Raw genomic sequence first — 13,582 nt, forward strand, 5'->3', positions numbered from 1 at the left:
GAGTAACAGAACAACATAACGGAAGAACAGAACAGAAGAACAGAGTAATAGAGTAACAGAACAACATAACGGAATAACAGAACAGAAGAACAGAGTAAGAGTAACAGAACAACAGAATAACAAAATAATAGAAGAACAGAACAACAGAACAACAGAATAGCAAAATAACAGAACAGGAGAACAGAGTAGCAGAGTAACAGAGTAACAGAATAACAGAACTACAGAATAACAGAATTGGGAGGGACCCTGGTGGTCTTCTAGTCCAACCCCCTGCTCAGGCAGGAGATGCTATTCCATTCCAGACAAATGGCTGCCCAATCTCATCTTTAAAACCTCCAGTGATGTGGTGGGCTTGTCACTTTTCACAGAATTTGGGGAAGGGGGAGGGAGCCCCAGCAAGCATCCCCAGGGCCATTTCTCCCCAGGATCTTTGCTCGGGAAGCAGACAAGGGAGGAGAAGCTTAAATGCTCCGCCAGACATCAAAGGAAACATCTACTAGATACCCTAACATGAAAATGAGGCGGGTGAATCAACAGAGGTAGCCCGCTGTTTTCACACATCCCAGAGTGATCTGCTTATTTGTCCTCCTCCCTGCCCCAAATCTGGAGGAATCTAGAGCAGGTAGATCTTTGGGGCTGATCTGACGATTCAAAGTTACAACAGCACTGGAAAATGTAAGCTATGACCCTTTTTCATAGTTATGACCTTTGCAGCATTCTCACGACCACGTGAACAATACTCGGATGCTTGGCAGCTGGTTCATATTTACGCTGGTTGCAGTGACCCGGTTTCACGTCATTCCTTTTTGCGACCCTCCGACAAGCAAAGTCAGCGGGGAAGCCAGATTCACTTAACAACCGTGTTGCCAACTTAACAACTACCATGATGCGCTTAACGACTGTAGCGAGAAAGGCCACGAAACAGGGCAGAATGCACTTCACAAATGTTTCATTTAACAACAATAATTTTGGGCTCAGTTGTGGCCGTAAGTCGAGGGCTACCGGATACAGCCCAATTGGCAAGTGTCCAAATTTTGATCAGGCGAGGTTGCAAGGGTCATAAGCGCAAACCCTGTTTGTTAAGGCTCCTTTTCGGCGCCCTTGTAATTTTGAATGGTCACTAAAAGGGATGGTTGTAAGTCGAATATGCTCCCTGTATGGTTTTGGCCTTTAGAGGGGGTCTTGTAGGATCAATTTTCATAGGTTTCCCAGGTTATCAGGGCAGAGGAAAAACCCTGACGGATTTTCAACAAGAGAAGCTTCCTGATGTTTCTCACACAGAGTTTTGGGTCCACCAAGTGCCCACTCACTGACCTAACACTGGAGATGTTACGTATAATCTCTTGTCAAAAAATCACGATGCTTCCTTGCCAAACCCAGGCCAGATATTCCCCCTCAGCCTAGCCCTTCCCTTAACAACAGGGGTGTCAAACTCAAGGCCAGATCCGGCCCACGGGGTTCTTAGATTTGGGCCCTGGGGACATCCTGGAAGCAGCAAAGGACCAGCCCACGGTGCCTCTGCCAGAGAAAACGGAGCTCATGCGGCCGTTTTCACCGGCAGACGGTTGCAGGAGGCCTTGCAGCTGAAAACGGAGCTCGGGGCCCTGTTTTCATTGGCGGAGCACTTGAGCCACCACAGGCGGCCCGACACGAGTGACGTCGAGCTGGCCACACCCATCCTGCCCCCCCCCAGGTCAACTACAACCCTGATGTGGCCCTCAATGCAATCAAGTTTGACACCTTCCCCCCCCCGCCTTACAAGGTGCTTAAGGGGGTGGAACCGCATAAAGGAGGAACGGGTGCCCATCGGAGCTCTAGATAAATATAATAAATATCTCAATTTGGCATCAGTGAGGCTGGTTGGTTTTAGCTTTGTGAGGGGGACACTTTTCTCCACTTCTGACGGGTCCATTGTAGCGTTTTCTGTTCTTTTCTGTGACTGGAAGAGAAAGGGAGAAAGAGCTAAGCTGGTCTTTATGGGGAAGGGAGGGAGGAAGACGGAAGGAAGGAAGGAAGGAAGGAAGGAAGGAAGGAAGGAAGGAAGGAAGGAAGGAAGGAAGGAAGGAAGGAAGGAAGGAAGGGGAAAGAATGGAAGATAAAGAGGAAGGGAGGGAGGGAGAAGAAAAAAGAATAGGAGATAAATGGGAAGGAAGGAAGGGAAGGAAGGAAAGGAGGGAAGGAAAGAAGAGAGAAGAAAAAAGAATGGAAGATAAAAGGGAAGGAAGGGAAGGAAGAAAACAAATAAGAGAGAAGATAAAAGAATGGAAGATAAAGGGGGAGGGAGGGAGGGAGAAAAAAGAAGAGAAGATAAATGGGAAGAAAGGGAAGGAAGGGAAGGAAACGAGAGAAGAAAAATGGAAGATAAAGGGGAAGGAAGGAAGGAAGGAAGGAAGGAAGGAAGGAAGGAAGGAAGGAAGGAATTCCAAGTCATTTATTTCACCAGCAGAAAACCAAGACCCGATTCCAGAGTCAGCCAGCTGTGGCTTGTTGGTCTCTCCCTTCTCGCCCAGTCGGTCGCCCCCACCCATCCATCCCCTGCGCCCCCCCTGCTCATCCCCCAGGCCTCATTCATCCCGCCAACCGCCCTTTTCACTTGGGCGCCTGGAGTCAAAGGCGAAGGTGTCCCTTGGCACCGCCGGGGCAGCTGTCGCGTTGGAGAGCCGGAACGAGCGAGCTCGGGGCCGCCGCCGGCACCCCAGCCAGCGCTTGGCGGAAGAAAGCGAGCTCTCTGCCCGCCACACGGGAGGCAGGCCGTCCGGGTGGAGGGTGTGGGGAGGATGCGGCCTGGCCTTCTGGAGAGGTGAAGAAGGAGGGGCGCATCTTATGTCCCCCATCACTGCCCTTCCTCTTTACCGCCTATTTTCTTCTCTCTCCCTTCCTTCTTATCCCTCCCTCCCACTATTCACCCTTCCTTCCTTCCTTCCCTCCCTCCTTCCTTCTTATCCCTTCTTCTCCTTATCTCTTCCTCCTTTCCTTCCTGCCTTCCTTCCTTCTTATCCCTCCTTCCCGTTATCTCTTTCTTTCTTTCTTTCTTTCTCTTTCTTTCTTTCTTTCTTTCTCTTTCTTTCCTTCCTTCCTTCCTTCCTTCCTTCTTATCCCTCACTCCCATTATCCATCCTTCCCCCTCCCTCTCTCTTTCCTTCTTATCCTTACCTCCCATTATTCATCTTTCTTTCTTTCCTTCCTTCCTATCTCCCTCCTATTATTCTTCCTTCCTTATCCCTCCACCCCATTATCCTTCCTTCCTTTCGTCTTCCCTTTTCCTCCCTTCTTTCCTTTTCCTTCCTTCTTCCCTCTCCCTCCCTCCTTCCTTCCTTAGTTCCTTCCTTCCCCTTTATCTTCCACTCTTTTTCCATCTGTCTGATGCGTTTTCTCCCACCCTCCCTTCTTTGCTTCCTCTTCCCTGTCTTTCCCTGCCCTTTCATTCCTTTCCTGCTCGCTTTTCTCTTCCCTTCTTCTTCTCCTTTCTCTGCTCCCCTCCCCACCTTTTCCCCCTCCTCCAGTGCTCAAATCACAAGCCTTTCCTTCCTTACAATACTGTTCGGAACCCTCCCGTTGCTTTTCCGCTTGCCAAAAGCTACAGAGGAGAGCAGTGCTTGGTTGATTTCAATGGGAACGCCCTTGGAGAGAGATTGAATGGAAGTCCCTTCTCTCGTGGCCGTCATTCGAAGTCAGCCTCCCTGTGCACATTTTGCCGCACGGATTTTGAAAGCAAAAATCAACCCACCCCACCCCCACAGCCCAAATTGTGCCGGATCCCCGCTTGGACCGGGCCAACTGTGCCTTTAGAGGACCAAATTGCAACGTAGGTGCCTCATACTTTAAGGGAAGCCCGTTTGCTCAGAAATGAACCGTAAATCAGGTTTTGGAGTGTCCAAATTAGCTCTGTCACCCCAAATATTTTTTCCCCACTGTCAAAAGGAACCGCCTTTCCAACCAACAGCAAATCCCAGTGGCTTTCAGCCAAATCTATCCCTAAATTTTTCTTCTTCTTCTTCTTCTTCTTCTTCTTCTTCTTCTTCTTCTTCTTCTTCTTCTTCTTCTTCTTCTTCTTCTTCTTCTTCTTCTTCTTCTTCTTCTTCCTCTTCTTCTTCTTCCTCCTCCTCTTCCTCTTCCTCTTCCTCTTCCCCTCCTCCTCCAAACCCAGGGTTTTCGGCTTAATTGGTTTGAGGATTCAGACCCCGGGCCCGAATTAGAACTCGTTACTGGGAAAGAAAGAAAGACACGATTTCCAAACGAAGCCTCGACAGGCCTCGTGGTGGGCACCCACCCCCACCACGAACGACGTTTTTGGAATGGTCCAGGCTAAAACGACTTTCACTCCGGATTAAGGCGCTTGGGGAAGGGGTTACCTGAGGCCAAGAGGTCTCTCTCTCTCTCTCTCTCTCCCCCCGCCCCCGCCGGGTGACTTAAAAAAGCGGAAGGGCGGATTTATTCGTTCAATTGGAAGATTATAGAAACTGGGGGTTGGGCGGGTGGGGGTGGGTGGGAATATTCATCAGGTAACCAAAAAGGGATGCTAAAACGAGAGCGGGTTTGGAGGGAGCTGTGAGTCCGATCGAGCTTTTCTGATAAACCTCATTAATCGATCAACTCCGCGAATGACACGGTGGGATTTCCCCAAAAAGAGCTCGCGAACCTTATCTTTATCTCGTTTGATTTAACGCCGCGCGTTTTGCCTGCCACTTAAAGAGATCTTTTTAAGGAACCACATCCTAACCATTTTAAACGGGGGGCGGGGGTTGGAGGTTAAGGAATTAGCCTCTTTTCCAACTCTCCATCCACGGCAGACGCCCGGATTTCTATTTTCCGCTCCAAAGGATGGTTCGGTGGGAACATTCAAACAAGAAGACAAGCTTCAATCTGCCCAAAAACCGAATAGATAACTAGCGGGGGGCGGGGCGGGGGGGGGAATATAGGGGAGGAGAACTCTTGAATTTCTCCTTTAAACGAGCCACATTTCTAAAATAAAAATAAAACCGGTTCATTTGAGGGTCTCTCTCCTGAACAATGGACAACGTGGCTTTTCTAAAATTAATTTATTTATATTTTTAATAGATCTGTTCGTGGGTTGTTGCTTTTTTCCTAGTTAAGGAGGATAAGGACGATTTATAAATACGTTCCTTGGGGTCTGTCCCGCCTTTATATCCCGTAGGTCGGCGAGAATCTTTGGCTCAGCGGTTTGTCTAAAACAGACTTTTAACTTTGTTTGAAGTGGGGAAGAGAAAGAGGGAGATTGGGGTGGGGGGGATTTAAATCTAGCTTTCCTCCCCCCCCCCCACACCCCTCAAATAAACCTTTGGCCTTCACTGCCCCAGGCTGAGCTTCGGGTCCAAGAGTGAGAAATGTTTGGGAAACAAGAGATGCGAAGTAGACCAGGGCGGCGGGGGTGGGGGGAGGAGCGGCAGGGGATTTTAAAATGTGTTACAGCGTCGGCTTTTTTAAGATAAGGGTGGAGGTGGAGGTTGGCGGGCGCCCCTTGTCCGCCCTGAATTAGGCAAATGACTTCCGTTTTCTCAAAACTTCCCAAAGCTGGCACACGCCTCTCTCTTTCTCCCTTTCCCCCTCTTTCTCCTTCTCTCACTCCCTCTCTCTTTCTCCCTCTCCTTCTTTCTCCCTCTTCCCCCTCACTGTCTCCCTTTCGCCCTCTCTTCCTCCCTCTCCCTCTCTTTCTCCTTCTCTCCTTCTCTTTCTCCCTCTCCTCCCCCATTTTCCATACCCATCTTTCTCCCTCTCTCCCTCTCCTCCTCTCATTTTCTACCATCTCTTTCTCCCTCTCCCCTCTCTTTCTCCCTATCTTCCTCTCCCACCCTCTCTTTCTCCCTCCCTCTTCCTCCCCTCTCTTTCTCCCTCTCCCTCTCTCTTTCTTCCTCTCCTCCCCTCTCTCTCATTTTCCACCATCTCTCTTTCTCCCTCCCCCTTTCTCCCTATCTTCCTCTCCCACCCTCTCTTTCTCCCTCCTTCTTCCTCCCCCTCTTTCTTCCTCTCCTCCCCTCTCTCTCATTTTCCACCATCTCTCTTTCTCCCTCCCCTTTCTCCCTCTGCTCCCTCTCTTCCTTTCTCCGTCTCTTCCTCTCCCTCTCTCTCTATCTCCCTCCCTCTCCCATTCCCCACACTTTTTTCTCTCTCCCTCTCTCTCCCCCTCCCCATTCTCTCTCTCACACACAGAGGACAGAAACGAGAATAAGCGTCCTAAATAAACAAAACGCGGCAAATATAAACCCTTATCAGTGAATTCCACTCTCGTTGGTAGGGGCATCAAAAGAAGCCCACGGTGACCCCTGGGCCTTATCCCCATGTAGGGGATGCGTGGAATCGCATCCTCCCCAGAGGTTTCGCCTTTATTTTCACTGGGGGGGGGGCGGGAGTCAGCTTCACACTTTCCTTTGAAAAGAAATTTAGGTCATTTCTCCAAAAAGAAAAAAATGGACCGGAGGGAAGAAAGCTGTATTCACTAATCCGCATTTCCCACGCGCAAAGACGGAAGGTTTCCCTTAGACATTCCGGAGGGGGGGGGGTTCTTATTGTTTCCGTTGATTGGCCAGCGGTTCAGCCAGCCGGCGGCGGGAATCCCCGCGATGCTCCTAAGGTAGTCCTGTCTGCCGATTCCCAGGTAAGGGGAAGCTCAGATAAGCCTCAGGTAGGCGCGCACATTTTGCGCCCGCCTGGCTTTACCATCCGCCCACTGAAAAGCCAGGGTTTCTTGAACGCAGCACCCTCCGACTTGCAAAACTTTCAGGACCAAGGCTCTAGCCCTCAAGAGGCTCGCGTTCCACTTACGCGGCCCGTCGCTTTGGCAGACACACACACACACACACACACACACACACACACCATGCACACGGGGACCTAAATTACACTCGGTCGCAGTTGTTTCCCTTTTGCCAATTCTAAACTTTTAGCTTTGCCTTCGAGGGGATACCTGCAAACGCCGCCCCCGCTCCTCTCTTGGGCGGTTCATAGGACCTGGCTTCCTTCTCGAGCGCTCTCTTCCCCTTCTTTAATTTTGTCTGCCTCCCCCCCTTTTTTTTTCTTTCCTTTTTGGGAAGGGTGGAAACTTTTGGGAACACGGAAGAGACCCTCTGTTCTGAACGGAAGCTCTGTTGACCGAAAAAGACGCCCCAGCTGGATTTCTTGGGATATCCACACAGGGAATTTGAACGTGGAAATGACTTTTCTGCTTGATCCTCCCTTCACCTCTTCCGGGGGAAGGAAGGAAGGAAAGAAGGAAGGAAAGGAAGGAAAGGAAGGAAGGAAGGAAGGAAGGAAGGAAGGAAGGAAGGAAGGAAGGAAGGAAGGAAGGAAGGAAGGAAGGAAGGAAGGAAGGAAGGAGAGGGAAAGGATGACTGAGAAAAGAAAAGGAAGACAGAAGAAAATTTTAAAACAAGAAAGAGATAACAGGGAGATAAGAGAGAAAGGGGAAAAAGGGAAGCGAGACAGAAAAAGGGAAGGGGAAATTTTAAAAGACTTTCTCGATCTTCCTCCCAGCGTAGATCGGATCCCTTCCCCCCCGCCCAACTCTCGCTGGGCCCGGCTTCTCTTCCCAGTCCGCCCCGTCGAAAACTTCCAGGCCGGCGTTTCCCAGGCGTGCTCGAACCCCTCCCGCCCCATCTCTCCATCCTCTTCCTCCTTCCTTCTTCCCCACCCAACCCTCCAGCGACAGGGGTGGGGTGGGGTTGACAGCGCGGCTTGACCCAAACGTACCGCTCTCTCGGAGAGGGGGCGCGGGGTGTGGGGTGGGGGGCAACGGGTCTCCTCTCTCCGCCCCTCGGAAAGCAGCCGGCTCTGCGGGCAGCCGCCAAAGATGCTCCGGAGCTTCGGGAGCCGAAGCCAGGCGTTGGAGGGGGGAGAGGAAGAGGGAGGGGCAGCTGCATCCAGCCGGGCGCCGATTGGCCGGCGGCTGCCGTGACGTCTCCCTCGCTGCATAAGGCTTCGGAGGCGAGGCCGAGGCCAAGCCGCAGTTCTAAAGCCGGCCGGGCCAAAGCAAGAGCCGAAACGCCAGCCAAGCCGGAGTGGGGCAAGGAGAAGAAGAAGAAGAAGAAGAAGAAGAAGAAGAAGGCAGGGAGGCAGACAGACAGACAGACAGACAGACAGACAGACGCGCGCGGGCGCGCTTGGCGAAGCAGCCAGGTAGGGGGAGAACACTCTCCCCCGCAGCCACGCTGCCCTAAGAGGAAGAGGATTGGGGGAGCAAAAAGAGGGGGACTTCTAGGCATTTCTCACCCCACACCCCCGTCCAGCGCGGGGTCTAGCCCCCTTTTTTCCTTTGCGCCCCCATACCCGGCACGCAGCCTCGACCCAGCACCCGAGCCGCCCCCATGGACCAGGCGAAGAGGTGGGGAGCCCAGCACCCAGGCACCCGTGAGGGGTAGGTCGCTTGCTGCTTTTTCCTTGCTCTCTTCCCCTCTTTATCCCCCCCGTCACCCTCCCCCCTCGCCCACTCCCTTCCCACCCCCAGGCCGAGGAATTATTATTATTATTATTATTATTATTATTATTATTATTATTATTATTATTATTATTATTATTATTATTATTATTATTATTATTATTATTTACTTTAATAGAGGCAAATGGACGGGGGAAAGAGGGTGGAAGGGCCGCGTCTTTTTAGGACAACTTTGGGATATATATATGTGTGTGTGTGTGTATGTATATGTATACAATATACGTGTGTGTGTGTGTGTGTGTGTGTGTGTGTGTCTGTGTGTGTATATAAATGATTCGATTTTTTAAAAAAATTCGTAAAAGCCACGGAGGAGAAAAGGACCGTTAAAAAAAAGAGAGTCGGTCATTCCTTGTCTTGTCCTCCGTTCCTAAAAATGAAACCCTCTTTGTAGAGAAGGAGGGACCCCAATTGTCTCTGATCCCCCATCCCCCACCCCGGCTCGGCTCTTCCCATCCGGCCCAGGTGTGAAAGATTCGCTCCCGTGTCTGTGTCGTTGACTTGTCGTTCGCCTGCGGTCCCCGCTGCCCCGCTTTTTAATTTATTGCTGAATTATTTTTCCCCAGGAGGAAGAAGAGGAGGAGGAGGAGGAGGAGGAGGAAGCGGGATTTTTTTTTTTTTTTAAAAAATTTATTTCGTCCTTGATTGCACTTTGACCTCGGACTGTTCTACCTCAAACCTGAGAGAATCCCTCGCCTTTGTTTCTTTTTTCCACACCTGATTGATGGTCCTTCCTCTTCTGAGTTTTCGTCCTGCTCAGTTCGACTTGACTCTTGTTATTATTATTATTATTATTATTATTATTATTAGCCGGCCTTTTAGGAGAAGAACTTCTCTTGCAAAAACATTCATACAGCCGAGAAGGAAAGAAAAAGGACAATTTTTATTAATAACTTTTATCTTCTTCTTTTGGTTTTCGACTCACCAAACTTCTGGACCCGGGTGGGAAATCGCTGGTTTTGATGATGATGATGAAGATGATTGGAACAATTGAGAAGGAAAAGGCGGTTGGCGAGATGCACTAAGAGGGGCGTCTGAGGGGCAACCCCTCCCCCGCTCCGCGATCCTGCCCCGATCCTGTTCAAAACCAGCTGCCAGCTTCTTTCAGGCTTTGCCAACCAACGGAGCCGGGCGGGGCTCCTTTCTCTCTCCCCCCCCCACTTTTTTGGGGGGCCTGCCCCCATCGGGGTCTCGTTTGAGGCTGGCGTTTGTGGGCTCCTCGCCTTGGTTTCGGGCCTCTGCTCTTTTGCAGTCCGGGAAGGGCTTTTGAAGCACGGACTTTTTTCCTCTCGGCCGACTTCGGAATCGCCGTCTCCTCCGGCCCCTCTTCCCCTTCCATCCCACCCACCCCAGGCCCACTGCCCCCCGCCAGCACGACCTCTAGCCAAAGACAATGGTTCACTGCGCCGGCTGCAAACGACCCATCCTGGACCGCTTCCTGCTCAACGTCCTGGATCGGGCCTGGCACGTGAAATGCGTCCAGTGTTGCGAATGTAAATGTAACTTGACCGAGAAATGCTTCTCCCGAGAAGGAAAACTCTACTGTAAAAACGACTTTTTTAGGTAAGTTTCCCAAAGGGCTTCGTGCCCGCTTCCTCCGCCTCTCCTTTCGTTTTTTCACGGCATTGATCTACGTCTCTTTGACACGGAAGTCAGCCTCCCGCTGCCTTCACAAGGCTCGCTTAACCTGCTTCCTGAATTAAACCGGGTTCAGGTGTGTTCCCCGCAAGACGATGGAGCGGAGAGTAACCTGGAGGGCTGGGATCCAAATAAGGCTGCTAAGACTTCCCAAATCTTTAAAAAAAAAAAATCAACAATGTCACGGATTGGGCGCAGGCTGTGCTAGGTCCTTCCCCGACCTGGTCCAACGCCTTGTGGGAATCCGGAAGCAGGCTTGTTCCTTCTTAGGAAAAGCTATTGAGTCGGTGGGGATTACTTCTGGGTAAATATGCCGGCGGCTGCTCTTACCTGGGCTGGGCGGGATTGGGTTCTTCTGGTCGTCTTTGGCATCGCCCCCCCCCCCCCCCCGCCGCCTCCCGAATTGTTCCGCGCCCTGGAAACTTGTCCCGTGGCTCTTTCCCTCCTCTTCGACTCCCACTTGCAATTGCAAACCAGTCCGACGCCTCCTTTCGTGGGGGAGATGTATGCCAAGCGAAAGTCGCTTCTCCGGGCGAGAGAGAGAGGGGGGGGAAACCTTTGGGCCTGAGGTTCCGCTTCAAAGGCTCTGGGAGGTCTCCGCTGGCCCGGGGTGTAGACAGCACTTCTGAGCTCCTGCAAAGCGCTTTCCTTCCCCTTCCTCTTCCTCTTGGGGGATTCCCACGGCCAGGTGGATTGAGGGCCAGTCCGACCGGGGCCAGGGGTGGACGAAGGGAAGGGAAGCTCTCGGACCAACGACGGCCCGGCTTCGTCCAGCGCCTTGCACGCACGGAGAGGATGCTCCTCTCTTAGGAAAAAGGCCGGGACGAGCGAGCGAGCGCACGGAGAGCCTATTTCTGGGGTCGGCACTCGGCTTTGTTCCCGGGTGTCTCAAGTCGCCTCCGTCGGCCTGGCGAGAAAAGGGAAGAAAGCTTTGAAATGCGGGGCAGGAAAGGCCTCGTCCTTTTAGCCGCGTTTTCCTTCCAGGGACCAAGCCAGGCGACCTTTGGGATCCGAACCAAGCCGGCGCCGCACGGGCAACCGCGCCACGAGGCAGCTGAGCTCCCCACAAAGGAAGCCGCAAAAGGGGCAGCGGCCGGTGTAGATAACGGACAAATAGTTTCTTTCACCTACGGCGGAGTCTGTTACGATAGGCGCGTGGGTGTGTGGATTTAGATACGCGTGTAGAAATAGAGGCGGATGTGCGAACCTGGATATGCGTGTAGAAATAGAGGTCAGTGTGCGAACCCATATATGCGTGTAAAAATAAAGGCTGTGCAAATGTAGAATTAGAGGCGAACAGAGTCGCGTCCGCGAATCCAAAGCCAGGTGAAAGTTGAACCAGGAAGCGCGTCCATTCGGTTGTGGGAACGGGATGCGCGATCACCAGGGTTTTTGGGGTTTTTGTTTTTGGTTTTTTGCCCACGGAGGAACCCGGCCTCTGTTCAACCGTTGCCCTCCGCCCGAATTCCTCAATGCCAGGTCATGAAGGCCCTGGAGCGCCCCAAATTAAGGAAAGGGTCAAGTCCGCCATCCCCGCGTCTTTTGAAGCTTGTCAGAATTATTTCACGATACGGGTTGGAGAAGGGAGTGATCCCGCCAGCTTTCTTTCGAAAGCGGGGTGGTGGACTACACTTCCTATAGGTCCCGGCCGGCCTTGAGCTTCAGATAGCTGAGGTGGGCGTCACATTTGTCGCTTGGGACGGCACTTTCTTTCTTTCCTTTTTTTTAAAAAAAATGCGAACAAGCAAATTCTTTTCGGTTGACCCCGAGAAAATTTGGAGTCCCCATCGAGCTTGGCCTGGAAAACCGCGCATCCCTGCTCGGGAAAACCAGCCTCGTCTCTTGAGCCCAGCCTGGTGGTGGTTTCCTTATTAAACCCGGCTCCCTTTGTTTATTTGAATTTTCCCCCTAGGAAATCGTTCCGCCCGCCGATCCTTTAAAGGTTTCGCGAAACGCGGCTGATGAAGGGGAGAAGCGCCTGGGAGAAGCGCGGAGGATCGGCGCCTCGCCTTCAGGTTTACCCATCCACTCCGTCCGCGCACGCTGCCCGAGCCGCCTTCCTCCGGGCCTTGTTTGAGCAGGGGGGAGATTGCTTTCCATGGGAGGGAGCGCGCTCGTTTGGAAGGGCGAGCCGGGAATGAAAGCTTAACGGGGGCGCTAAGTCTCATTGAAAGACCGGGGGGATGGGGGGGATCTGCGCGTTTTCCAGAGAAGGACCCCGAAGCGAATGGGCCGGGCTTCCTTCGACTTGGGCGAACCCCGCTTTTCAAACCGAACGAATTCGGGAAAATAAGAGACAGGCGCGCGCTCTCCTCCAAACTGGGCAAAAAAAAAAAAAAAACAGGAAAAAGGGAAAGCGCAAATGTGCAGAAACATTTTCAAATTAAATAAAAAGGTTTAAAGAGGAGGGGGCGGGCGACGCGTTGTGCAACAAGGTCCCCATAGTGTCATAAGATTGGGACTGGGTTAGGGACTTCTGTTCTGGCTGTGAGTTGGGTTGGGGTGAAGGGATGCATGAAGGGAGGTTCAGCCGATCTCTTTGTACACATGTTGTACTCTGACAATAAAGGTAGTAATAAAACCTACATGAAACAGGAAATGTAGAGGCGAGAGGGAGTTTTTAATCCAAGCCGCCGTTCCCCCGCTTTTTAAATATAAAGCGACCCCTTTGCCTGCTCGTCCCCGGCGGGAAAGTTGAGGTTTAGCCGAGGAAGGGACCCCTCCGAAGAAGACGCGGGCTGCTGCTTCCCGACCCTTTGCGCTCTTCTAAGGAAAAAACCCGCATCCGCGCGGTTCTGCGCGCGGATGCGGGTTTTCTCCCAGAAGAGCGCAAAGGTCGGTAACTAACTCGGCCTGGGCTTTGTCTCTTTGTACCGCCGCGGGCCTCCCCACCCAACCCCCCCCCGCCCCGATGCGGCTCTTCTTGCCATGGGCAGGAGACGGATCCAAAAGGTCTCTGAAGCGATTTGACCAATTCTCGGCTTGGAAGATGGTTTTCCAAAAAGGCTACCGCCAGGCCCGGCCACAACGGGTTGGGGATGAGGGGGGCTGTGAAATCTGCCTTGCGGGCTTGAAATCGGGGGAGACTCTGTGTGTGTGTGTGTGTGTGTGTGTGTGTGTGTGTGTGTGTGTGTGTGTGATCAGGAGAGGTTCGGGGAGATTTATATGTCCCGGGTAGCGTTGGAATCTGGAAACCGGGTTCTCTAAAGCGTCTTGTCTAAAGCGAAGGATCTTCGCGTGTATATCGAGGCAAGCCGACATACTCCGAATAAATAATAATAGAACCAATAATACACGCGTTTCTCTTTCCGCTTCGCACCTGCCTCGAAAGCTGTCCCCCTTATGCACCTGGGGGGGGACATTGCCACGCCAAAATGACCTCCGGCGTCTCTCCCCCAAAAGGATCCAAGCCCCCTTCCCAAAATTGACCGCTGGGCGAGTTTTTTTGCGCCTGCTACGGCAGAGGCAGCTCAAATCTTTTAGCCCGCAAGTTTAGCT

The 13,582-nt window shown here is 52.1% G+C and overlaps 1 protein-coding gene across 1 annotated transcript in view; it reads left to right on the forward strand.

The window, feature by feature from the left end:
* The first annotated feature begins 9,813 nt into the window (after nt 1-9,813).
* The window catches only part of LHX1 (LIM homeobox 1), a 62,436-nt gene continuing 58,667 nt past the window's right edge, over nt 9,814-13,582 (forward strand). Inside the window, exon 1 of the mRNA XM_026710241.2 lies at nt 9,814-10,009. Coding sequence (XP_026566026.1) covers nt 9,840-10,009 — 170 coding nt within the window. The 5' untranslated portion in view covers nt 9,814-9,839. The remainder of the gene's footprint in view (nt 10,010-13,582) is intronic.

This window comes from Pseudonaja textilis, chromosome 1 (assembly GCF_049901715.1).
Source record: "Pseudonaja textilis isolate UNSWEBS1 chromosome 1, rPseTex1.2, whole genome shotgun sequence".
Lineage (NCBI taxonomy): Eukaryota > Metazoa > Chordata > Lepidosauria > Squamata > Elapidae > Pseudonaja > Pseudonaja textilis.